The 25,107-nt window shown below is 41.7% G+C and overlaps 3 protein-coding genes across 3 annotated transcripts; all 3 read right to left on the reverse strand.

The window, feature by feature from the left end:
• Positions 1–662: 662 nt before the first annotated feature.
• On the reverse strand, positions 663–7,360 carry LOC117416151 (tubulin-folding cofactor B-like). Its single transcript, XM_034027221.3, has 6 exons — positions 6,895–7,360; positions 5,423–5,566; positions 5,039–5,135; positions 4,106–4,297; positions 3,799–3,871; positions 663–3,240 (listed from the first exon to the last, which is right to left on the reverse strand). Exons 1-6 carry the CDS (start codon positions 7,009–7,011, stop codon positions 3,123–3,125), a joined length of 741 nt encoding a protein of 246 aa, XP_033883112.1. The 5' UTR covers positions 7,012–7,360; the 3' UTR covers positions 663–3,122.
• A 2,876-nt stretch (positions 7,361–10,236) lies between these two features.
• Positions 10,237–18,706, reverse strand: LOC117414740 (WD repeat-containing protein 20-like). The gene is made up of 4 exons (XM_034024517.3): positions 18,051–18,706; positions 15,398–15,580; positions 11,672–13,027; positions 10,237–10,750 (listed from the first exon to the last, which is right to left on the reverse strand). The coding sequence occupies exons 1-4, from the start codon at positions 18,438–18,440 to the stop codon at positions 10,703–10,705; spliced, it is 1,977 nt and encodes a 658-aa protein (XP_033880408.2). The 5' UTR covers positions 18,441–18,706; the 3' UTR covers positions 10,237–10,702.
• Positions 18,707–19,915: 1,209 nt separating this feature from the next.
• Positions 19,916–24,904, reverse strand: LOC117414741 (radial spoke head protein 6 homolog A-like). The gene is made up of 6 exons (XM_034024518.3): positions 24,593–24,904; positions 23,562–23,793; positions 22,269–23,021; positions 21,679–21,823; positions 20,813–20,930; positions 19,916–20,370 (listed from the first exon to the last, which is right to left on the reverse strand). Exons 1-6 carry the CDS (start codon positions 24,697–24,699, stop codon positions 20,139–20,141), a joined length of 1,587 nt encoding a protein of 528 aa, XP_033880409.3. The 5' UTR covers positions 24,700–24,904; the 3' UTR covers positions 19,916–20,138.
• Between the last annotated feature and the right edge of the window lie 203 nt (positions 24,905–25,107).

A 25,107-nucleotide genomic window follows, 5' to 3' on the forward strand; every position in this document is an offset into this window, starting at 1 on the left:
GTTTTAACATTTCCTCCACAAGTAATACTTTGTTGATATAATCAATGTATTTTTTTAATATCAAAAATAGAATTGTTGATATAAAAAATAGTAAACATGTTTTGATATCAGAAATATATGAAACGTTTACCTCGGGTTGAAAAACGAAATGTGAACGTAACAGGGTTTGCCTCGGGTTTGAAAACCCGCATGGCAGTAGCCACAAAACAAACGTTGAGGGGCAAGGGTCACTCATCAGCGCGTCCTGGGATGAATCTGTAGCGTTAAACGATTGTGTCTAACCCCGGGACGAATCTCACCAGTAGATTGTACAGCAAGGAAAATGTGAATGCACGCATGCAGGGCTGAACTTGGGGGTGTACTGTTCAATTAAAATACCTCAGGTTATCAAATGTGTAAAAGTGGAATTGCTGGAATTTGTCACAATCCTGGAACCCGGGTTCTATTGGACTGTGCTGTTCAGTTGGTGCATCTGGGTGCGCGACAGCATGCCACAAGGTCACCTGTAGATGCTGATTCATCAGTTTGGATCATGTTTAGCAAAATGAAGAGCAGGCCGTGGATGTTTTCTACTAGTTCAGCGTGTCCCGACAACCCTGAAATGGGCTTGTGATCTCTTTATACACACACAAAATAAGAGAGAAAACAAAACAGACAACGCCTTTTGCAATTAAACTGACATTTTTATTACTGCTATGACTGCAACTGTGTAAGTGTTACATCAAGAACATGAATATGCAAGCTTTGGTGAAAGCAATCTTCAAAAACCAATGCAATACATTTTTAATCTTTTCCGTGTTACAAATTCAAAGTTTGCTTGTTGAAACGGTCATCTAATTTTTAAAACAAGTCTAGTTTTAGTGCTATAACTGCTATTGCGTATTTTGACTGCGTTTTAGGATTTAAATACACAGTGTATGCGCTCTTTTAGATCGATACCTGACAACAAAGTGCACCCGAGCAAAACCACTCAAATATTACTAGCAGCAAGTTTCAGAATAAGACTCAACTACATTTTTTAATCAAGTATTCAAAAGAAATGCTAAATAAAAAAAATGTAAAAAAAAGATAAAGAATTTGATCCAACGGTACTTTTCTAATCCTGGTTCTGCTACAACAAAGCGGTGCGACATGCCACTGAATAAATCCTCCAGGGTGTGGTTTGAACATTGCTATTTCCACTCGGTTGATTTGAACAACCTGTAGAAAACTCGGCTGGGCCACAGCTGGATCTTATAAGAGCATTGTAAGGCTACCTTTTAGATTGCAGTAAAGTTGATATAATCTAGGAGGATATCGCAGAACTGTAAAATAATTGAATAAAATCACAGGTTAACAAATCCACCCTTTAGCCCGCTTCCACAATTTCTCCAGCCACAAAAACATAAAAAAAGCTGTTCAATTCATATCAGATTTGTGTCCCCCCCCATTTACTCCAGGGTGCATTTTGTATGTTTTAACACAGTTTCTGTGCAGTAATAGTAAATCCCAATTTATTTAAAATTAGGAAATTAAAAGATGCTAAAAACACAATTTCTACAATTATACTTATTTTCTATTTACTCTTAATTACATTTATTTTCATATTGCATGCCTTTTATACTTCCATGAAAGTGTACAATTCAGCCCACAACAAGTGTACATACATCAACTCACAGTACTGGATCTAATGGGGAATTACAGGATTAGCATTATTATTGGAGCATTGAAAGAATTCATTTGGATTGTTCTGTGGATCACACTGCAAGATCACAAGCGCACAACTACAAAGGCAAGAAAGTCACTTTAATTATTATTATTATTATTATTTTAAGTGACCAAGTTATTCTAATGTATTAACTCCCATCTGCTGTACGTTTGAGACGACAAAGCATTACTGCTGAAAAGTGTTTTCAGATCCCATATCGGTTCTTAGGGGGCGATTTGATCAAACTATACCCTGCTGGGATAATTACTGCAGCTGGGGAATTACCTGGGTTGCGTCAACCTCCAATCAGTGTTCACCTTCAGAGTCATGGGATTGCTTTACACACAAGGACAGCTATAAAACAACCAAGACCCCTTCAGGTGCAATCGAGGGATCATTCTCATGCATGGCAGAACTACATTCATAGAGTGTTGAGAATGTATATCCTAGAAGTGTGGATCAACACTCAAAACACACCTTTGTCAAGAGCCTTGGTGACCAACGTATGCATCAAGGCTACATCCATGGGACCCATGAGCCTGAACTTGATTACTTTGCAAGGCGTTTGTTACAGGCTGTGGGAGGTAAAAACTTCACATTAAAAGATGCATATTGCTCAACATTAACTTCTGATTTCTCAAATTGGCGTTGAATTACAACAAAACCACTGACCAACATCTTCATTCTTACAACTGAGGGGCAGCCTACAAAATACAGGGGTAAGGTTGAAAAACAATGGTCAGCGTCAGGTTTGTAATATGTGATCAAATTTCAATTGATTCATGTTACAAGGAGGCAAAAGTCTGAGATTTTACTAAATCCCTTTGCTTTTCATTATATTATACCACTTGCCTAAAATACACATAAGGGGGAAAAGATTGCTGAAAGGGCTTTAGGCTAAAGTGTTTAATAGCCAGGATGGAAAAAAATTAATGTCATCTTAAAATGGAACAAAATACATATGCTGGCTTACATAGAGAACTGTATACACTTTAAGTCTGGTCACTCAGATCAACAAATAAGAAAGCTACCCAAGTACACTTATTATTATAGATGTCCAACCTCCTTGCAGTTTCATTTTCCACAGCAAATACTGTACAATTGCATCTATGTTATCATTCAAGCATTTACCTAAATATATAAATTAGTTGACAGATCACTGAAAAAAAATAAAAAATTCAAATAAGTCTTTCTAATGTCCCATCGCCAACATTTGAGACAAAAAAAAAAAAAAAGAGCTTGATTTCAATAAAATATTTCAATATTATGGAGAAAAGATCATAAGGTTTCAATGTACAAAATGATAAGACAGATATTGATGTCTCCTCTGTAAACCAGCTCTGCAAGAACAGTTAGACTGAGACAATGGAGAGATTCATGACAGCGACTCCGCACTGGGTAGCATCATCCTCCTGGAATCAACGTAAGCCACCCGTTACATTTCATCATTCAGTCCATAGTCTTCCTCTGGGAAATCTCCAACTGTGACATACTGCGGCTTCACAAAGGCCCCGTATTTGTGTTGGCACTCAAAATACTGCTTTCCGTTTACACTGTAATGAAGGGGAAGGAAGGGTTAAGTGTGGTTCACCCACACGTCAATTAAATATTAACTTTACATTAGCCTTGCAAACACTATTGGGTTAAACACTTAATGTTTAAATGATCAGGATCCAGGAGCTGAAGTAAATTAATTCTTCCTCCTTCATAGCTTCAAGAAAAACTCCTATTTGTAAACCTACAGAGACTTATTCATGCTGGAATAAGCGCAGCTGCAGGTCCAGTGCAAGTTTCAAGCCCCGTTTACTTATTTCCAGTATTTCTTAAATGATTACACCTGCAATGCACTAGGTACTGATGAAGTCCAGTAATGAATATACACCTATATTCTTCATTCCAGTTGAGATGCATCATCTTACTGGTTTCCCTGTAATAATATATGCTGATTATATTTTGTTAAAAACCTGTTAAGTTCTTAGTGCACGTGAAGCAAGAACTATGTGTGCCACAAGCTGTGCCTTTTGTAGGAGGCGGACAGTGATATTTATATTTATACAAGATCTGCAGGATAAGCGGAGCCCTTACCACCTAATTCTAGGAGATATTCTTACCTTCCATCATGCTTTCCCAGAGGCTCGTCATATTTGACGCCAACCCAGTAGCCAGGTTTAAACTCAGTGTTACCTAAAATTAATAACATGCACGTTAATAACATAAAAATACAACACCAATTAAATCCAGAATCATTTCAAACACTGAATCACAAAAACTTTTCTATTTAGTATAATAATTGAATTGAGGCTACTTGCAGCATAATTTGAAACAGCGCTATTCTGTCGCTGGATTTGAATTAATGTAACAAATTCGAAAATGAGATAAAAAAAAAGGGAAGTAGTTTGAGATGCAGGTAGCACTCACCCACATACATGACCGTGCCTCGCCTGGTGGGCTGCCCCACAACCTGCACCTCACAGCGTAACCCCGGGGACAGAGCCTCTGCCAGGAGCTTCTCCTCGGCATCCCTCTGCACCTGCAGCTCCTCCTTCTGGGCAGCCTTCTCCTCGTTGAAGCGCCCCGCCTTATTTTTCTTCAGGAACGAGCGGACTGACTCTACACACAGCAGCAAGGGATTACAGATTGATACGCCACCTGACTGGCAAGGCTAGAATGGCAAACATGCCAACGTAAAAATGTTAAGTAAGGATGAGTCAGACCATGAAGGCAAACAGAACACTGTCCTATACAGTAAAGAGTGTACAAACGACAGCGATTATGATGAGGATGTACAATGCACTGATGAGACCAAACGCAGAATACTACACCAAAACAGACATGGCCTAGGAGCAAGTAAGATCAAACAGACTAAACCCAGGGCTTAAAGAAATGAGGTATGAGGAAAAGTGGAAAAATATCTTAGATTTATCCTAGAACAAAGGAGAATAATGGGGGATTTAATTGAGTCTTTAAAATAAAAAAATTTAAAAAAAAAAGGAGTTGGCAAAGTTAACCCTAACCACCGCAGCACAGAATCCAGGACCAGAAATGAAGTGGAGATAGAATTAGGACAAAGAGCATTTGGTACTACTATACAGAGTGGTGAGGGTATGGAAAGAGTTATCAAGCCATGTTGTTCATGCTGAATCACTGGGATGCTTTTGAGGTCAATTAGCAACTAGGAACAGGACAAGATGGTCTGAACATCCTCCTCTCGTTTGTTGCAGTTTCATTTGGCAGGAGATCATTAGGTGCAATACATTTGCTTAACCAAGCAGCTTTTATTTAAAACAATGCAACTAACAAAAATAATTTAATTTAAAAAAACCAGAAACTCCACAATCTGGATGTTTTTACCTGATCTCTTATCATAAACCTCATCTGGGAGCTCGAATTTCTCCACCGCTGACAGGTCTTCAAACACCCCTGACTGGCTCCCACTCTTATCAATCACCTGCAGAAAACAAGACTTCAAAAATCAGACGATGAATCGTAGCAAACAAAAGAATTCCATAAACTACCTGTCCTGCACATCCATTAACTCCAATAGTACAGTTATGAAAAAAAACAAAAAAAAAAATGTTATAGCAAACACGTATTTTCTATTTAAAACATGGATGGTATAAGTTTTTTTTTTTTTTTTTTTTAGGTCATCTGTTACACGTCCTGGGTCATTTCACAACAGCAGTGTCTTCTGGGTCAAAGCAGTTTCTGGCAAAGATGTGTATTCCCTGAACTTACATGTATTCTGCAGTTGTCGTCCACAGGGTAGGACCCCATCAGTGCCTCGTTATCGTCTAGTTTCTGGAGGAACGTGTCGGTGGAGCTGAAGAGCTGGAGGTCCATGCAAGATGCCTGGATTCCAACAACCAGCTCCAACTTGCACTGAAAACAAGGAGGCAACCGCGAGGAAAAGAAATCAAGCCTTGGGAATATACAGCATGGGAACTGTGCCCCCCCCCCCCCCCCCCCCCCAAGGAAGAAATACACACCACATATTTTTTAATTGCATGCATAACTGAATACAAATCTCTATAATTAATAGGTGTGGCATCATTTTTCAGCTAAAGTTTGAACCACACATTTGGTTTAGATTCTCTTGGATCCTATGTAAAATATTGAATGTTCTTTGCTGCTGACCAGAGAACAGGGTGTGGCCAAATTCCTGCAAACTGTTCTAAACCAAACTGGGAGAAAGCCTGCCCACAGTTTGGGTTATTGCATGCTTTGATTGATAGTGGGAAGTGATCACTCCAAATATTGTGTTATAGGTATTTCTCATGTTATTCACTATACAAAACCACCTAAAAATACCCAGGCGCATAAAACAAAGGTGATCACACACACACAAAAAAAGGAAATGCTATCATGTAACTTAAGAGGCTGTGTGGTCCAGTGGTTAGAAAAGGGCTTGTAACCAGGAGGTCCCCGGTTCAAATCACGGCCCACTCACTGACTCACTGTGTGACCCTCAGCAAGTCACTTAACCTCCTTGTGCGCTATCTTTCTGGTGAGACGTTGTTGTGACTCTGGAGCTGATGCATAATTCACACACCAGTCTCTGTAAGTCGACTTGGACAAAGTCGTCAGCTAAATAAACTAATAATAATAATAATAATAATAATAATAATAATAATAATAATATGGAGTGGCCGGATGTACGTTTACTCAAACTGAATTATCTCGAGTCAATCAACGTACCTTTTTATGTTCCATAAATGTATTTTTATGCAAATACACGCATACATTACAGCATAGTCTGTACACGTTGAACAGATTTCAACTGGGGAATTATAATATGATTACTGACATGTTTCGTAATTACCCGTTGCTACAACCCTAGCGTAAACAAAATATTACAAAACACGTTTTTATAGTTTGCTGTTTTTTTTACAACAAAGCCACAAATAGTGAAAAAAAAAGAGATCGCATCCTCTTTCTAAGTCTGTCACACTGAAACAGCAACGCATGGCTGACTGTGTCATACATCAGTGTTGATAGGTGATTAAGGCATCTCCGCCATACGTTGTGTGTTTTGCCATCCTAAAAATCGGTTTACCTAAACTATCACACACATTCTACAGTGCCAAGTTACTAGATTTTAACTACAGCTAAGAGAGCAAAGTGTAAAGTCCTACGTCATCAGCCTAATTACGTGTGAAGCTACGCACGTCGTTAAATTATCAATTATTAATAGAAATCAATGGGCTCACCTTAAATTCTGCGATGGTGATCCCTCTATTAAACCTGCGCAGAGCCTCGAAGGAATTTGCAGTGCTGGTTACCCGAACCGAAACAGTCGGGTTTGTTATCACAGTCACGCCGTCCATGTTTTCAGCTGGAGCACAAACCAGAATTAATGAATTCCCAGTCGTTGTCAACCGTCCTTTCTAAACACTTTTTTTTAATGAATGTATATATATTTTTTTTTACATAAATATAATTTCTGTTTTACAACCGCTCAACCAATGCTGATTCTTTTTTTTTTTTTTTATATATATACATAAACACACCGACACATTAAACCTGCTCGCTCTATCTATCTATCTATCTCTCCCACCTCGTTTCCAACTCAAATTTCCCTTTTTATTTTCCACCCGTTTCTGGAAACTTCTACCCGCTTCTACCCTAGCAACCAATCACAGATTTTTTTAAGCCCTGTACTGTAAAGCAGCCAATGCGGTCAGGGCTTTAATATGACGCGCAGAATGTCCTTCTTCTTCTTTAGCGGTTGTTGGCGCCTGCCATCTAAATGGAGATGACGAGCGCCCTCTACCTTTATATTATGTACATCTATTTCTTCCCTAATATGTTCTCCCTAGAGATGTAGTTCAATCAAAAGTGGATGACTGGTGATTAAGCCCTGCTGTAGGTGTCATTAGGTTAACAAATTAGGTGTTAGTATCATGGTAAAACATATTAAAAGGGTTTACAGCGTGTGGAATAATTTATTGTGTTCTCAAGATACATGGAAAATGTAAGTGTGACACACAGATAGACAGATACAGAGAGACACTGCCATATATCACCCCTGTCTGATACTCTCATTACCAGTGTTATATCATTTCAATACACAGTTCCATCTCAATTGGAAAAACGTTTTTTTCTAGATCCATGCAAAGATGTGAAGATATAAACATAATTTAGGCCTTTTATTTAATCTCCTTCTCTTTTGCATTTTTCTAGCATTGTTTACAGAAACACACGACTTTCCTGTGCTGTATCCCGTGTTGTCCATACCCCAGCATTGTATTTTTTAACATATTCCTGGTGGTTTTTATATATTGTTTGTGCTAAGTCAATTTTGTGTACAACGAAAAGATCTTCATTGCAAGAAAAAATAGAGCAGTGATAAAGTTGCTAAAACTAATAAGAGGTAAGAAATTGAATTCTAGCACTCCTTTAAAACTAACACCAGATTTTGACTCATTTTTGCTCGCTGTTTTTGAGAATGCTTCTATAGCACGTCACCTCCCCACCCAGCTACATGGAGAGCTGAGCGGTCCCAGGACTTCATCGGTTCATGAAGGATCCCAACGAATCAAAATCCTTCATGGGGTATAAGAGAATTGCATTGTATTGTGTGATACACTGCTAATATAACCAGGATGAGCCCGGCTCTTTTGCATAGTGGTTAAGACTCTTGCTTGCAGTGTGCAGGGTCGCCGGTTCACGCCCAGCCTCTGCCCTGCTACACATGCCTGGAAAGCTTGAATATTGTTGTTTGTAAAATATGTTTAATCTTATTGTAATTATTGTATAACTGAAAATTACCATTCCCGTGTAAAGGCTAGGTGTTATTAAGTCCCAGATTTGGCATGTAAAAAACTCTGAATATTCAGTATTATTACTCCACTGACAGGTGTAGGCATGTTTTAGTCATCGAGCCTTATCTATATAAAGCAGCATTTATTTTTTCTGCCCAATTATTTTACCTCCGATTTTTCTCCTCAATTATTTTTTTCCCCCTCACCGCAGTAATTCCCCACACAGCTCAGGAGAACTGAAGGTTCAGTGGACGTCCTCCGATCCCATGACTAACCCAGCTTCCTCTTCTACATCCAGGAACTCAAGAGCGGCTGTCAGCGAGATACCGCAAGTCTGCACAAGTCAGCACAAGTCTGCAGGCCATTTACATGTAAACTGCACTATCAAGGGGGTGGTCATGTATCAACACATACAGAGCTAAATGGCAGGCTGCTTTTGTTTCTGTACTGGGCATTGGTCCGGTGAACTAATAGCAGGTTGAGGGGGTTGAAATTGGCCAACACTTGATTTCCTGATGATGCAAAACCATCCATTTAGATTGCTAACAGCTTTGGCTGACTTATGTTTATTTTATTTATTTTTTAAATAGAATCCCTGCCTGGAATAGGAATCAACTGCAGCAGTATGATTACATTTTTTATCTGCTTTGTAAAGAGAGTACAAAACACTTTTTCCATGGTAGTTGTGTTTCATTGCGACAAACCCAAAACTTTTTGTGGCTGGTTTCATAGACCCCGGTATTGAACTACCTTACCAAAGGTAACATTAGCTAGTCCAAGATCAGTTTTAATTGGGGTCTGTCTATCTCTATCTCAAGAAGCAATGTATTTGAAACTTGAACAATTAAAGTTGAAACATTTGGTGATAAGGCTGCTGATGTTAACTGTAAGAACATAAATCGAGACCCAGGTTTCTTATAATCAAAGAGTATATAGGATTTCTGAACTGGCTTATGCAGAGTTACAGACTGGGGGCTTGTTTGAGGACAGTGGGCATATACAGCAATGTTTAACAAGCATTCAGATAGAATATGTCTGTTAAGAAATAAATAATATGCACATTTTTGTTGCCTCATCCGAAGCCCAGCACACACAAAGTCTACAGAAACATGTTCAAACAACACGTGATCCTTCCTGCTGCTGACAATGATGGCATTATTTTCTTTACACAAACACACCTGGTCTGTCAGTGCTCATATCAATAACCTGTTTTAGCCACTGTCCAAACATGCCATCTTCCGAGAAAGCTGACATCACATAAAAAAAAAAAACATAACAAAAATTTGGAATGAGAGCAGGCCATTCGGTCCATCAGCACTCGTCCGCTTTTGAGAAAGACTGACCACATACTGAAAAGGTGGTTAAAATGCATTTGTTCGTTTTCATTAGGGTCCTCATTCAAATAATGGGCACCATCATTCAGCCCATCTGTGCTCATCCGGTTCCTACAAGCTGATTGATCTCAAAACTTTTTAAAGGATCCCAGTGATTTTGCCTCAACAACATAACTAGGTAGCCCCTTCCACACCCTCACCACTCTCTGTGTGAAGAAGTGTCTCATTCCCTCTGTCCTAAGTCTGTCTTCTCTTAACTGTGTCCTGTGGTCCTGGTTTCTGGGCACCTGAAGCCATTGAAGGAGTGGGGGTAACTGAACCCCCCAGGTGAAATGCTAACTGAAAGCATTCACATCAAATGGAGGCTTATTTTAGCATGTGCTGTACCATGTTTCAAATTAAAATAAACCCGGCCGCTTGAGACATATAAAAAAACAGAATGCAAGACTTATGGAATTAAAGATGTCATTTTTTATCAATCAGCAGCTTCCTTTTTTTCTCTTTATCCAATACTGAAATCCAGAACGCACATATATTAAGAGGCGCATATTTTGTTTCAATTAACATGACATTATTAATAGGAAGCTATCATACACTACCAGTACAATGATTTCATCTCAGACATAAGTTGAACTATGTACAATATATTTAATATATTAAATCTTCATGATTGGATACATCGAATCCTCTGTATTTATATTCTGTATATGTACAATATAAATGACTAGAGTCTCTGTGTTAAAATAAATAAATAAAATACAACAGTCATAGCTTTGCAAAGTGTCAGAGGAGCATCCCACCCCAGGAGATCACAAGCTCTGCTTTCCAACAGGGTTGAAGTGCTAGTTCTCAGTCTTGTGTTTGTGAACAGAGTCTGTTACGGCTCTTCGCTGAAAAGGGGCTGCAGTGTTTCATCACAGCTATACCACCGTGCCACTTGGCGAGCTGCCATTCTGTGCTGTCAAAGTCTGGAGAGAAAGAGAGAAAGAAAGAAAGGAGCAAGAGACAGAGCAAGAGCGAAAGAGAAAGAGAGAGACACAATGAATAGGTTGCGAAGGTACACCAGTGCCGAGTTATCATGCTGCCTTTCAGGGATAACAGTAAAGCAGACTACTTGCAATCCAGATGTCATGGTAATGATACTGTCTACATTTGGAACAATACAGCATTCTTTCAAAATGTAATAATCAAATATTCGCAAATTTAGAACGTTAGAAAACAAAAGTACAAGTCATACCACATTGGAGTAACAGAAACCAAGAACCCCAATCAATGAGCTGGTAAAGTAGTGATTGTAGCTCACAAATCTCACCTGATTTTCACTTCCAGAGAAAGAAGTCTCTAATGTGCAGTTTTGAAAGAAACGCATGTTTCAGCACACATGTATTTCCATTTGAAAACATACCTGGTACTACTTTAGATTAAAGGAATATTCATATGTCTCTACCTTGTTCTCTGAAATGCTCATGAGATTTTAAAAATGTAATAAAAAAAAAGGATGATCTTCAGATTATCTACAAACTATAACGTTTTCGATCTCAGCAAGTTTTAAAACTATGTTGCAACACAGTGCTATTAGTGGGTAGAGCACACAAAGCAATTTGAAAACACATCGTAGAAGCGGTCTAAAACCATGGCTGAACTTTGTCTTACTTCATAATCTGTTTTTCTGTGCTGTCCAATCTCTTTATCTCAGTTTGCTTGACTAAATATCAAAAGTTTATACTTCCTCCTGTAGTAGTTTTTACAGTGCCAAATACACAAACTCTGCCCTTCATACACAGATTTTCATAAACAGCAATGGCAGAACTAAGAGCTACAGCCACTAAAAACCACAGTGTAAAAATCAGGGCTGTTTTCTGATAGAATAAAGGAGCAGCTTCACTTACTGCTTTCCCAGGGCGCGCCCAGGTGCAGATCAAGCCCTCCTGGCAGGCAGTGATGATGCAGTCGTCGAGGAACATGAGCACGGAGAGGCGCTCGTGGGCGATCTTCTTGCAGATGAGCGGCTCCAGCAGGGGCACGTCGTTCATGCGCGGGCACAGGGTTGTGCCCAGCACCTTGGCGGCTTCGAGGCGGCTGCTGCGGGTCGCCACGTTGATCTTGTCGTTGCTCTTGCTGATGTTCCCCAGGCTGTGGTAGCGCTTGTGCTCCTTGTCGCTCGCGGACTTGTCCGACTTGCGTTCCTGCAGCGAGAGGGTGGCGAAGCGCCCGATACTGAAGGGGGCGCCCCCTTCGGAGGCCGTCTGCCCCTTGCTGGTGTTGGCAACGGCAGGATGGGGCAGGGAGTTGGAGCGGGAGAGCGAGCGGGGCAGGGCTGGGCCATGTGGAGGGGGGTGGTGGTGTCCGGGGGGGTGGGTGTGGGGCGGGTGGTGCCCAGCAGTGCCCTCGGTTGTGGTTGTAGTGTTGATTGTTGCTCCGAGATTGCAGAGATTGCTCCCCCCGCTGACTGAAGGATGTATTACAGAGCTGAAGGTGTTGGTCAGCGTCCGAGCGCGCGACAGAGGCAGGTGAGGATAGAGGACGTCTTCCGTCAGGTCCCACAGGCAAAACTGGGTATCCTGGCCCACAGAGCCGAAGCGGTAGGTGACGGAGGCGCCTGCTTTGGAGCTGTGCTTGGACAGCCGGGACAGGGTACTGCTGGTGCGCACGTGCCCAAAATGAATGGGGTCCTGAAGGTCTTCCTCGCTCCCGCTGAACTCCACGGGCCCGTCCTCTTCCAAGCTGGTGGTGAACGGGTCAAAAGCCACCACGTTGACCCACGACTTGTGGCCGTGGCCCCTGGCGATTACCCGGCCCTCCCCGAAGGACCACACCGTCACCAAGTCATCTTCCCCTCCCGTGGCCAAATACTTCCCATCAGGGCTCCAGGACACGCAGAGCAGCCCCCCGAAGTAGCTCTTCATGACGCCCTGGAGCTCCATGGAGTCGAAGTGGAAGACACGCAGGCAGCCGTCCTGCCCCACGCAGGCCAGGTGCACGCCGTCAGGGGAGAAGGCAAACTCGTTGAGCCCACCCTCGCCCACAGCCCAGCGCAGCAGCGGGTTGCGGGGCGTCTTGCTCTTGCAGGTGTAGACGGCGAATCCATCCCCCTGTCGCAGCAGCGAGTACTGGGGAGCCGCAGTGCCACACGGATGCTCCACGTTGTACAGGTAGAGGGTCCCGCTGGCGTGAGAGGCCAAAAAGAGCTGCTCCGACTCGGGCAGCCACTTGAGACACGTCACCTTGGACTTGTCGATCAGCCTCTGCGGGGAGTTGGGAAGGAGCAGACAGAGCAAAGGGAACATCACAGTTAGGCATGGAGAATTAAAACGTTGTAAAAATATTTGTATTGTATTTAAACAAAAACATTTCCAGAGAATTTGAATCTACAGCAGGGGTCATGAATCTCATCCATTTTTGCTTCCCAAAAAAAGTTGTATCCCTAAACTGTTAGTATTTAGTAACGAATCACTGTGTATGAATCGTGATACTTTCTATACATGATGTATCTTATTATAACAGAGGTACAGTGTGTACTGTTGGAGACCAAAAGAACAACCTAGCTCACTGTGGTTCACCGAGTGATTCTAAAATCTAAAACGGATTTAATTTATCTTTTAACAAAACAGTCTTGTGCATGTTACAAGTAGCCCATGAGGTTCATCGCATGCATTGTGACACATATCGGATCTCGACTTGTACATCACATCGTTCGTGTATTGTTACACCTGTAGTATCTAAGAATACTTAGGATCCAAAACTATTAGGATACAGCATCATGAAATGGCAAAGAGAATATTGAAGCACACACTGCCTCTAGTGCCAGGCAGTGGTGATTGAAGCAATTAAGAGAGATATTAACACAAATCTGCTTTCCTTTGAAAAAGTAAATCAGATTTCTGCAAATGCATTTAAATTACAACTATGTTAGCTCTCACCATTGCTGATGCAGTTCTCTGGCTGTTTTCACGATACGGTGTCTCTGTTCAGGCTCAGGCTAAGCTTGATCAATCTGAGATGCACTGTCTGGGTAAGGTCACCCTTTCAGTAATCATTTTAGATGACACAATTCACCCTGCAGCTTTTTTTTTTCCTGGAAATTGTGGTTATAATGCAGTTATAATTATTTCAGAATGAGATCCAGGACTAAATCTGTCTTCTTTTGTTGTGGAACAGCTCTGGGGCCGAGGTATTATTTTACGAATCCTCTTGGGTCGAATTGTAACTGTTTTGCTGGCCTCCAGCAGTTCCGTTAGGAAGCTGCAATTACTTCAAAATGCTGAGCTGCACAGTTCCGAGCCACAGAACACCTCTCCTAAAATCATTACAGGGAAGGATTTGAGATTTATTTGTTGACATAATACTTTCAAAGTAACTGTAGCTAACAAAATTGTTCCGGTCATTTTCTCCGCCATGCACATCCATTCTATAAGGTCTCAAATGTGCAGTTTTGAAAGAAACACACGTTTGAGCAAATCATTATTTTAAAACATGCTATCTGGCAGAACTCGAGGTTGAATAAATTTGTTTGGAAGCCATGCTTTTACAGTGTCTTGCACTTTCTGGGTCAAGGTGAAATTGTCCCCACCCCTTCACTGGCTCATTTCCTGTCAATAACCAATCAGCTACTCCCTCTATTGCCTGACATGCTTTCAGTCAGTAACATGCTGTGACCCAGAAGACACTGCAGTTTCTCTGCCAAGAATAAGGCAGAGAAACTGAGACACTCTTTCAACCTAAAATAGTACCACATCATGTTTGAAAATGAAAATGCATGTATAACATGTGCCCTTTCAAAACTGCACACAGACAGATTTACTGTAATATAAGTGCAGAACAGATAAGATTTCTGAAATGACTGTCAGCTACAATCTTCTGCCTTTAAAGAACCAACTAAACAAAGCTCTGGGATCAGCGACTAAGAACCAGACAAGCACTGATGGACCAAATTACTTCCTCTCCTTCATAAATGTTCTTACAAGTTATTTAACAATCTGTTTCCCTCGTGTAGTGGCGTTATTGACCCACTGTGTTCAAGATACAGTCTTACAGATTTACTGACTGTACCTCTGGACCCTCCCTCTTCCCCCGTTTGGGGTATAGTGGAGGTGGACCTGCGGATGCATGTCACACATCACAGATTTCTCCATGTATTTGGGAAACCAGGGTGTCCCTTACATTTGTATCATATATATGGATAATCGCTTAACAAATAATTGTTCAACTTATTCTATGCATGCTGTTGATATAGGTTATGGGCATCAACTTGTTCATCACCTGATAGCTCTAACTCTGAATTTAAAGCAGAATAAATTATAGTAAGATCATTTTACTGACTAGTTTCGGATTTAAATCCAACGACCCTGGAATAAAAATAAAAACTCTACCCGTTAGGCTGAGATGGGTATAAAACATGTAACCGCATTTAAATGGTAGAATGTTGTTGAAAATGTCTGTGAAATAATGCTAAAGGCTGTATCCTAAAGAGGATACCTTCAATTTGGTAAGTGAACCCTCCTCCACAGAGTTACAACGAATGGCAGAAATGGGTGTTCATACCTCTAGTGACACTAAAATAATATACATTAAAAAAAATGAGTACAGGGGTCCGGACTTTGTTTCACTCCACATACCTCCTCGTTGAACAGCTTACTGGTCTCCTTCTTGATGGGATCCAGGTACTGCACCTGACCCGCAGAGAACCCCACGACCAGAGACACGCTGTCTGCCGTGGCTGAGAACTGATTGAAGTCGTGGCACGTGGGCTGCGTTCCTTTGTAGATCCGCTTGTCAATGGGTTTGCTGAGATCAACCGCCTGAGAAACATGGGGGCATGGAGAGGATTTTCCATTCAGTCTGGTAGCATTGCATTAACAAACTGTCCATTTAATGACACATTTCAAATTGAAATACAACATTGGAGACACAGCATCGGCATCATGATAAAACACTAGAAAAAAACAGGTCTCCTGTAACAGTGTTTCTGAAAGACAGCAAGACAGCAAGCGTGCCTTCAAGTGCCTTTTTTCATAATACAATTAAACGCGTTATAAGCTGAAAGAAAATGCTTTCTGTGAAGACCTTGTTAGGCAATTGCCTGATAATGAATCACTTCCTGTGCTGTAGGTCACCATTTCTAATTGCGGTTATATAACAAGAGCGACTGGTAATTGAAGTAAAATCTTCATCTCAAACTACAGCTTCACTCTGTCAACTCCCTTTACTATCTGTTTCATTCTGTCTATTTTATCAGAGAATTTCAGACTGACAGAGTCCCTTTCTCTCGCAACGTCTGAGGGACAAATTCAAGCAAATTTTAGCTGAGGAAAAGCGATATTTCATTTTATTTTCCTTCAATCAACACATCTTCAATAATGAATCATAATAATATATCAGCTGGTTATTACACCATTATTCCTAAAGCCTTTTTGTACTTCCTAAAAGTAACTAACAGCCTTATACTTTCCTTCCTTCTCTTTCTAGAGAAGTACGAGCTAAAGACTGTTCACTTCAAGAGCCTTGAGACGCGTCTTCAACAGCATAGGTCAAGATGCACATTAAAGTGACTGAAGCGATGAAAATAATTCCAGGCATTCATTCAGTATCTAGGTCTCAAATCTCAAGTAGTTCTGAGGATTTAGCCAACATGGATTTTGATTTGAAAACATAGTATCTTGCGTAACACCAGCTTAAAGACCTCTCTGTCTGCAGACTTGCACTTTCTTGGTCATTTTAACTTGTCCTGAACAGTAAATCTGATTTTCAGTACTATAAGAAATGTGTTGCATTACTTTGCATAACTACAGCTTTAAATCTGAACTCTCCGAAACAGGTCATGTTGGGGGGGTCTTCAAGTGAACCACGGGCACTGTAGCGACGCCTAATGGTGGAATATGTAATTGCACAAAAGCTACAAATTCACATTGTGGAGCACATCTGAGTAAACAGGCCTCTTCTGCATATCTCTGTGAGCAATGTCTTCCAGCCATATTCAGAAAGACTGCAGCATGCTTTCTCAATGGGAGGCACCGTTTGGCACAGTTAAGGGGGCAATAGCACTCAAGGGTGGTTGCTGAACAGGGCAAACGCAGTCACTGCTCCTTCCTGGCCCTACAGGTAAAACTCACTTAAGTGGTTTAACCTCAATTAATAACCTACAGGTACAGCTCCATTAACACCAAATTCCTGTAATTAGGCGAAATTTTATAATGTGTCTAGAAGATTCACGGTCCCAGATCAAGCATTAATCTTGGACTTCAATGAATGACCAAAAGAACCACGAAACTGTGAGCTGTGAATGTTGATAAAGAAGGCACATTCCTTCTTTCGCACACCTTTCCTGGGTCTCTCTCAAACAGACGCTGCCAGCATTTCAGGAGGCTGGATTGAAATCTGAGCCTCCAGAGGTAAAAGGAGGCAACTGCTGGACAAAGTCACCTTGATAATACTTGCAGAAACACTACACTGTGTACACAGTCACTGTTTAATATCTGTGTCATGTTTCAGTGGGCTGTTACCTTTTAAATCTTAACACACACAAGTATTAGCATTGGATGTGCACAGAATTGGGCGAACACTTATGTTAACCACACAGCAGCAGCAAAACATGTTAATATGATCTACCTGGGGTGTGCTTTTCTGACAAGATGTATTCCAATGTAAATTTACAATTCTATACTGTGCATACTTTTTACGTTTATACAACACGTAGTATGTATATTTGATAAAAATAGTAATCATAATAATACTAATAAATGTTAGGAAAAGGAATAGCTTATTCCTTACTTAAAAAACAATAATTCTGGTGCACATATTTTGTTTTTCTGTTTACTAAATTGCACTGTCAGTGTACTGCAAAGGTTACACATCCCCTCGACCTCGAACAAATCGTTCTGTAAATAAATGATGCGTGTTTGTTATTAACCAAAAAGATTCGTCTGTTTATCATCAGGTTTGCTGCAGAGATGTGCAAGTGTTAAAAAAAAACTAAAATCTATTAAAACTGAATGCCAAAAAATACTGCATGACATGAAAACGTCTTCCGCAGAATTTACAACGACAATCACTTCAAAACATGACGACGTGCCCCACTGTTCCAAAATAAAAACCTTTATGGATTTTTGACGGGTTTTTTTGTCTGACAATAACTATACTGTACGCAGGCACCTGCATACACCCTTGCAGAAAACACGCCAAATCCGCACGCTAACTCTGATTCCAAAACTCATGCATATGGAAAACAATGTGGCTTGTTTTTACTGGCGGTTCCAGGACTTGTTTGTTTACCTTTTTAATGTTGGTATAGGTGTAAAAATAAAGCTCCCTGCCGATATTGAAGCAAACTCTTTCAGATTCCTCGCCTGGATCCTCCGGCTGCAGCTTTACCATGGAGACCCTGACAGGGGGCAGGAAGCCGGCCGGAGATGAGGAGGCGGCGGCGGCGGCGGCGGCAGAAGCGGAGGAAGCTGCAGCGGGACCAGGCGCTCCGCCACCGCCGCCAGGGACTGACCCCGAACCGGAGCCGGGACCCACAGCGGAGCCCGAGGAGGGACCTCGGGGCACCCCGCCCCGCTGCTGGGAATCAGAGAGGGTGACCAGTTTGTAAAAGCCCTCCCGTGTCCGGAACTGCGATTTAATTTCATTGAAATCCTTCAGAGTGCCTCCATCACCGGCCATCTTTAATACAAACACACCCGAACAGGAAACACAGGCGCCTTGACCTGGAAATAATACAACACCACCACCACAAAAAGACAGAAAGTCTTACATGTTTGTTTTGGTTAGACAACCCAGACGGAGACACACGCAATTCACGCACAGAAATATAAAGCAACGCAACACCGAATTCAGATAAGAGCTTGAAATGTGAATTATGTCATCCACTTCCCCAAGACGTAAACATCCTCGCTGTGGTAACAGCGTTACTATGGTACATTACCTTTAGTGGACTGTACCATATTTAGCCTGCAGTTCCAGTTTTGTACGCTGGTAGGCGCTGATTCTCAGGATGATACTGTAGTCCGAGTCGGTACGCTTGCCGTGGGAAAACGTTTTAATTTAATATTAATATATAAACAGTTCTGTTGAGCTTTTTGACAGAGCATTGGCAATGACCAAGCGGGTTGTAAAGAGGCAGCATAATCACAAACACACTTTGAATAAATAGACTGGAAGCTTGATAGATGTCTAAAACTAAACAACTAAACAGCAGCAAAGAAATTGGAAAAAATAACGTTTTCTGTATTTTGCTTGAAAAATATTTTTGTCTTGTTGCATTTTCACTGTACTCTACCAAAGGCAGCTATTTGTCGTAGTACTCTATTTGGAACACATAATCACTCTAAAATGGGATACTTTAAGTAAGCCACATTTGGAGCTCAAAGAGCCATCAGTTGAACAGACCTGACAAACAAGTTTATATTTCTATTATTATCCAAACAATGTCACATCATTCAATAATACAGCATTTGGTAATACAGAAGATACATATCTTTATAAACACACAGTTGTAGTCAAAACATTTAGTGATAAGGTTGCTGATGTTAATTGTAAAAAAAATAAGTCCAGAGCCAAGTTTGGTGGTGGTGGGGTAGCTGTGTGACTGGGGGAGGGGTAACTGTGTGACTGGGGGAGGTCAGTCTGGTGATGGTGGTGGGGTAACTGTGTGACTGGGGGAGGTCAGTCTGATGATGGTGGTGGGGTAGCTGGGTGACTGGGGGAGGTCAGTCTGATGATGATGGTGGTGGGGTAGCTGTGTGACTGGGGGAGGTCAGTCTGATGATGATGGTGGTGGGGTAGCTGGGTGACTGGGGGAGGTCAGTCTGATGATGGTGGTGGTGGGGTAGCTATGTGACTGGAGGAGGTCAGTCTGATGATGGTGGTGGGGTAACTGTGTGACTGGGGGAGGTCAGTCTGATGATGATGGTGGTAGGGTAGCTGTGTGACTGGGGGAGGTCAGTCTGATGATGATGGTGGTGGGGTAGCTGGGTGACTGGGGGAGGTCAGTCTGATGATGATGGTGGTGGGGTAGCTGGGTGACTGGGGGAGGTCAGTCTGATCATGGTGGTGGTGGGGTAGCTATGTGACTGGAGGAGGTCAGTCTGGTGATGGTGGTGGGGTAACTGTGTGACTGGGGGAGGTCAGTCTGATGATGATGGTGGTGGGGTAGCTGTGTGACTGGGGGAGGTCAGTCTGATGATGATGGAGATGGGGTAGCTGTGTGACTGGTGGAGGTCAGTCTGATGATGATGGTGGTGGGGTAGCTGGGTGACTGGGGGAGGTCAGTCTGATGATGATGGTGGTGGGGTAGCTGTGTGACTGGGGGAGGTCAGTCTGATGATGATGGAGATGGGGTAGCTGTGTGACTGGGGGAGGTCAGTCATCCTCCTCTTCCTCCTCCTCCTCCATGTCCTCCATCTCCTCCACGGCTGCCTTCTGCTCCTCCAGCGCTGCCTTGAGAGCCTGCTCCTCCTCCACAGAGGGGTCGTCCACCTCAGTGATCTCGGGGCCGCTCAGGTACTCCTGCTGCAGGAGCGCAGGTGCAGGGGGGCTGTAGTTCTCAGCGCTGTACTTGTGGCCCCAGCCCAGATAGATGTTCTCAAATTTTCTAAAATAAGAATAGATAGAGGTCATGCAGGGGTCTCAAACTCCATGCAGGGGAACATATACATATTTAAACATACCATTTCTACTTTTAAGAAACCCACCACTCTATAGTGACCTCTATAAAGATCCCTGTAATATGTTTAAAGAAAAACAACAACGAAGCGTTTGTCATTGAGTTTATTTAGTTTCTTTTAGTATTTCTTCATTTCACAGTGTTTTATAGCTACGGATGAAGACTTTTGCAGTTGCAATTGTATCTGTACATATGGGCATATTTTAAATGTGTAAAAATGTGAGTTTCTGGCCAGAATATAAAAACCAAAACACTAAAATGAAACAGGAGTAACAAAATATTTATTTTTGAACACATCACTTCTATCTTAACATCCACGTTTAAAAACAAACAAACCCTCAAACCAAGACGGTTTATAAAGTCTACTTGCTTTCCAGTTGCAAAAGCATGAGCTCCTGGCCAGAGGTTTGATTTCATGACAGCAACTGCATGCTGCGGAATGAGATTAGAAGAGAGCTTTCCTGTCCATGGAGGAGTATTGTTGATTTCTAGAACAAAGAAAAAGAACGCCATCACTATCTTCAAACAGGGCCTGCAGTTGAAAGCAGACAGCACACAGTCTTGGCAATGCAAAAACTCCCACCTACATGAACACAGCATTGACTTGGAATCTCAGAAACATTCCCAGATGAGAAAAAGCTTTGCACTTTCTTGGGACACCTTTAAGCAAAACATATGTATTCCCCAAAGCACAGGAGAAAAGCTGCGACTCAGAATAGGAACACCTATGTTACATTTATGATCATCTTTTAAATGGCTTTGTATTACATAAGATTGCCTCTACATATTTTAATGTTCAATATCTACTATAAGATATAAGTCACGTGTGGGGTGTGTCTTATATTACAGGAGATTGGGTTACTCAAACTGTACTTAATGAGACAACTCCTTTTAAATCACAAAAATGAAGACTGCACTCAGGAACTACTATTAAACATAAAATGTGTAGTTGTTTGAACTTTAGGATTGTGTTGTATGTTCTATGCATGGGGTGACTCTTCACAGCAGAAGATTTTGACAGTTTGTCATTGACAGGATGTAGCCATCAGTAATTGAATATAACTGTAAATTTGATAGTATAACCAGCGAGTATGAATAAATGACCTGCTACTGAGCTCTGAAATCGCAGTGTGCTTTATAAATGGAAGTGTGTTCTTGCAGTAGATATGAACATCCAGGACTAGAGAGACAGCTGGTCTACAGCAGGTCCTAAAGAAAGCAGCTGCTGTTCCGTACCTGCGTCCTCAGACACGGGGGTCAGGAGGGGAGGGCCCACCTCAGGCTCGGGCTCATCTGGTTCTTCCTCCTTCTCCTCTTCCTCTTCCCCCTCTTCAAAATCATCTTCTTTCTTCTGGGCTAGATTGACCCAGACACAGCGGCCCTGTAAAGAGGTCATTCTTAATTCATGCAAATACTGTACCAAGACTAGTTAAAATAACAAAATGTACTTTTAAGTAAACAACAATGCTCCCGAAAACAGAGCGATCTATTCTAATCATAACAAACATCACTCTTTCTCTAGATCAGCTACATCAACAGCCAATACTATTTTTCACAATGTTGCAACATCTTGCAAATGCAATTCAAACTGAGTGGGAAACAAGCAGTGCTCGTTACAAAGAAATCTCTGCACTATTGGCTTTTAGTTTAGATCTTTGATTAAATCATTGCTAATCAAATCATTCAATAGTATTTCATTTAAAATGTAAATGAAAATCTCAAAACAGTGCAGCAGCAACAGGTTATTACAGAGACTGTTAATTTGTGGTGTATGTACAGCATGTGGTGTACCAAGGTTGTGCAGTGAGTGTTGACTTGTGGTGTACCTGTGGGAGGATGTGCTGCACGTGGTGTACCCAGGTTGAGGTATCCACCAGCTCACTAATGGGGGTTCCCTCAAAATCAGGATTCTCCTCAAAGCTGTCCCTCACAGCCTCCTCCTCCTCCTCCTCGCCTTCCTCCTCTCCAAACTGGTAGAACCCCAGCGGACTGATGTGTGTGCCCGCTGAGATGCGGGCGATCTGCGCCCGCAGGTAGGCAGCCTCGTTCCCGGGGAAAGGTGGGCAGCTGACAATTGGGGTGTCCAGGTGGCCTGTAAAGAACTTCTTGATGTCCCTGGCGGCTACGATGTGTGCTGGCGTCAGCTGCGGCAGCTTGATCCAAGGTTTCCCAGGCTCACTGCAGACGAAGTAGATGAACTTGTTCACCCCGGTGTGGTTGTCCTCTTTGGGGACGACGGGGGGCGACTTGTAGCTGGATTTCGGGAGCGGGTCTAAGTCCTCTTGCCTTTCTTTGTCCTCATCATCATCCTTTCCATAATCTTTCTCTGCCTCATCAATGTCATCCTCTCCCCCCTCCTCCTCTTCCTCCTCCCCCTCTCGGTATTCCACTTCCGCCACTATGTAGTTGCCCTGCGTGCCCAGGATCTTCCCCCAGAAGCGACATTTCTGCAAGGGCTGGCTGTCTACCAGCTGCTTGAGAGCCAGGTAGATACAGTAAGTCTCCTCCCGACTGAGACCTACCCCAGCCTGCTCGAAGTAGAATGCCAGCTCCATTACATTGGGGAGTGGGGTCTCTACCTGTAAAAGGGGAAAAAAGCAAATGTCACAATCAAAACATGGTTGTGAAGCTATTCATAAAAGGGGTGGCTGTGAGCATTGTGATACTTTTCAGCCCTTTGACCACTTAAAAATAAATCATAGTATGGTTGAACAGGTGTGCTGTCTTTGAAATATTCTTGAAATGTATTTGTTTACGACTGTAAGTCGCCCTGGATAAGGGCGTCTGCTAAGAAATAAATAATAATAATAATAATAATAATAATAATAATAATAATAATAATAATAATAATAATAATACAACACAGGGAAGCAACAGTAGGTAGTAAGAATGTTATAAAAACTAAGAAAGTCTATTCATTTGATATAAACTCCAGCAGACCTAAATACAGCTGCTGTTAACATAATTTATATCGGGCCTATTGTGTGTTATGAAAACCAAACATCTTTTTTAGTGAATTTCTGGCTGTAAAAATCCAGGGATGACTCTGTTTGAATGATGTAATGATAGATCTGCTGCGGTTTGATTGAATAGCTGTGTTTTGTGAAAGAGGGCCTCACCAGCTCCACCTCCTGCCCCTCTGATCCCTCGGCTCCTCCCTTGCTTAACAGCACCTTCTGAATCTCAGCGAGATCGAAGGCCGCGGAGCTCTCGGGCTCGTCGCGAAGGGTGTCCATCTTCTTGGAGAACTGAGACCTCTTGATGTCTTTGCTGAGGTCCTCAAACATGTCCACCACATTCTCTGGACGCTCATCCAGGACCTTGTTAAGAACTCGAGCCAGGTGGTCATAGCTAGTATTGTCATTCCATTTTGAATTAGTTTTCAAGCATCAAAACAATAAATAAGCAACTAAGTACATTAGGACAATACGGACACCCACTTGCATCTAAGATCTTCAAGGCTCTTAATGACAGTTGGTACTAATTGTGGTGTTTTATGGTACTAAGTAACACATTTAGACAAGTATTGGGACTGGGAATATTTAACAATGTTTTTACATTTTATTCACTGACAGAGACTTCTTGTCAAAACGTTTGTTTAAATATTTTTACCATGTTTCTTTTTAGTAACTATATATAGAACCAGAACATCAAAATAATACATGTAGTGTACATGATCCATCTTTATAGGTGGCCTCTAATGCAGACAGACATGCTTCTATGATTATAAAATCCATTGCTCAAGTTAAACTGTGGCTTCCATTTTAAAATAGCAGCAGAATTAACTTATATGCATATAAAGCTTTAGTCATGTCGGTACTTCTTATCACAAACTTTTGTAATATTAATACAAGGAATCTTCTGGTAAGAATAACCAATCACATACCACTGCTGGAGCGGTGTGATTTTCACTGCATTACATTACACCTGTGGCTGTATTTAGATACATTGGATACATTGGTTTCTCCTTAATGTAAGTTACTCGGATCACCAATGAAACCTGCTCTGAACTGCTCAGGGGACTGTGCACGCATTGAAGAGGGTTCTTTCACTGAGCTGCTCTGTGAGGCTCGCTTACTCAGAAAACAGTTCGCTATCAAACCCTGTTAATGGTAAAAATGTTATTTTTCTTTTTTTAATATATGCTTACAGATTCATGTTGGATTTCGTGCTGTTCTTCAGCAGGTACGCCTTGGCATTACTCGTTGCCAGATCCCTCTGGTTATTCAACATCTCGGGTGCCACGGTTTCTTCCATTTGTTTTTTTTTTCTGTAAGTCGCCGCAGTATCTGTTTCGGTTTTTCAGAATCTCGCTACAGTTTAACTCCAGCGTTGTCCTACCCTGTCTGCTATTTCACCTCAAATTTACTTGAAATGTTTAAGCGTCCACAACCGCATTTTAGTCCTAGTCCGTTTTCAATATAGTTTCCCTGGTTACCGCTTACACCTGTAGTTGGGGTATACAAAACAGTTCCTATGCGCTCTACGTCATCAATACTCATATGACAATGATGTCACAATATAAAAAAAGTGTATTGTAAGTTTTACTGCAATACTGTGCATTGATATGCAGTAATTCGGATAAGTGTTTGAAAAAGCGATTTGGGCGAGATCTTTAAATCGATCAATTTCTAATTGCAGCCCTGCTCGTCAATTCTGACTGTA

The sequence above is a fragment of the Acipenser ruthenus genome, chromosome 7 (genome assembly GCF_902713425.1).
Source record: "Acipenser ruthenus chromosome 7, fAciRut3.2 maternal haplotype, whole genome shotgun sequence".
Classification (NCBI taxonomy): domain Eukaryota; kingdom Metazoa; phylum Chordata; class Actinopteri; order Acipenseriformes; family Acipenseridae; genus Acipenser; species Acipenser ruthenus.

What these genes read in the sequence shown, in the direction of transcription:
- LOC117416151 (XM_034027221.3), bottom strand. Translation starts at nt 7,011, where the DNA reads ATGGACGGCGTGACTGTGATAACAAACCCGACTGTTTCGGTTCGGGTA. An exon ending in AGGCACGGTCATGTATGTGG is followed by an intron (nt 3,872 to 4,105) that starts GTGAGTGCTACC and finishes TATTAATTTTAG; the next exon opens with GTAACACTGAGTTTAAACCT. An exon ending in CTGGGAAAGCATGATGGAAG is followed by an intron (nt 3,241 to 3,798) that starts GTAAGAATATCT and finishes CCTTCATTACAG; the next exon opens with TGTAAACGGAAAGCAGTATT.
- LOC117414740 (XM_034024517.3), bottom strand. Translation starts at nt 18,440, where the DNA reads ATGGCCGGTGATGGAGGCACTCTGAAGGATTTCAATGAAATTAAATCG. An exon ending in GTAAGCTGTTCAACGAGGAG is followed by an intron (nt 13,028 to 15,397) that starts GTATGTGGAGTG and finishes AACTCCCCGCAG; the next exon opens with AGGCTGATCGACAAGTCCAA. An exon ending in GGGCGCGCCCTGGGAAAGCA is followed by an intron (nt 10,751 to 11,671) that starts GTAAGTGAAGCT and finishes CTTTCTCTCCAG; the next exon opens with ACTTTGACAGCACAGAATGG.
- LOC117414741 (XM_034024518.3), bottom strand. Translation starts at nt 24,699, where the DNA reads ATGGAAGAAACCGTGGCACCCGAGATGTTGAATAACCAGAGGGATCTG. An exon ending in AGGGGCAGGAGGTGGAGCTG is followed by an intron (nt 23,022 to 23,561) that starts GTGAGGCCCTCT and finishes CCCCTTTTACAG; the next exon opens with GTAGAGACCCCACTCCCCAA. An exon ending in CATGCTTTTGCAACTGGAAA is followed by an intron (nt 20,371 to 20,812) that starts GCAAGTAGACTT and finishes TTCTTATTTTAG; the next exon opens with AAAATTTGAGAACATCTATC.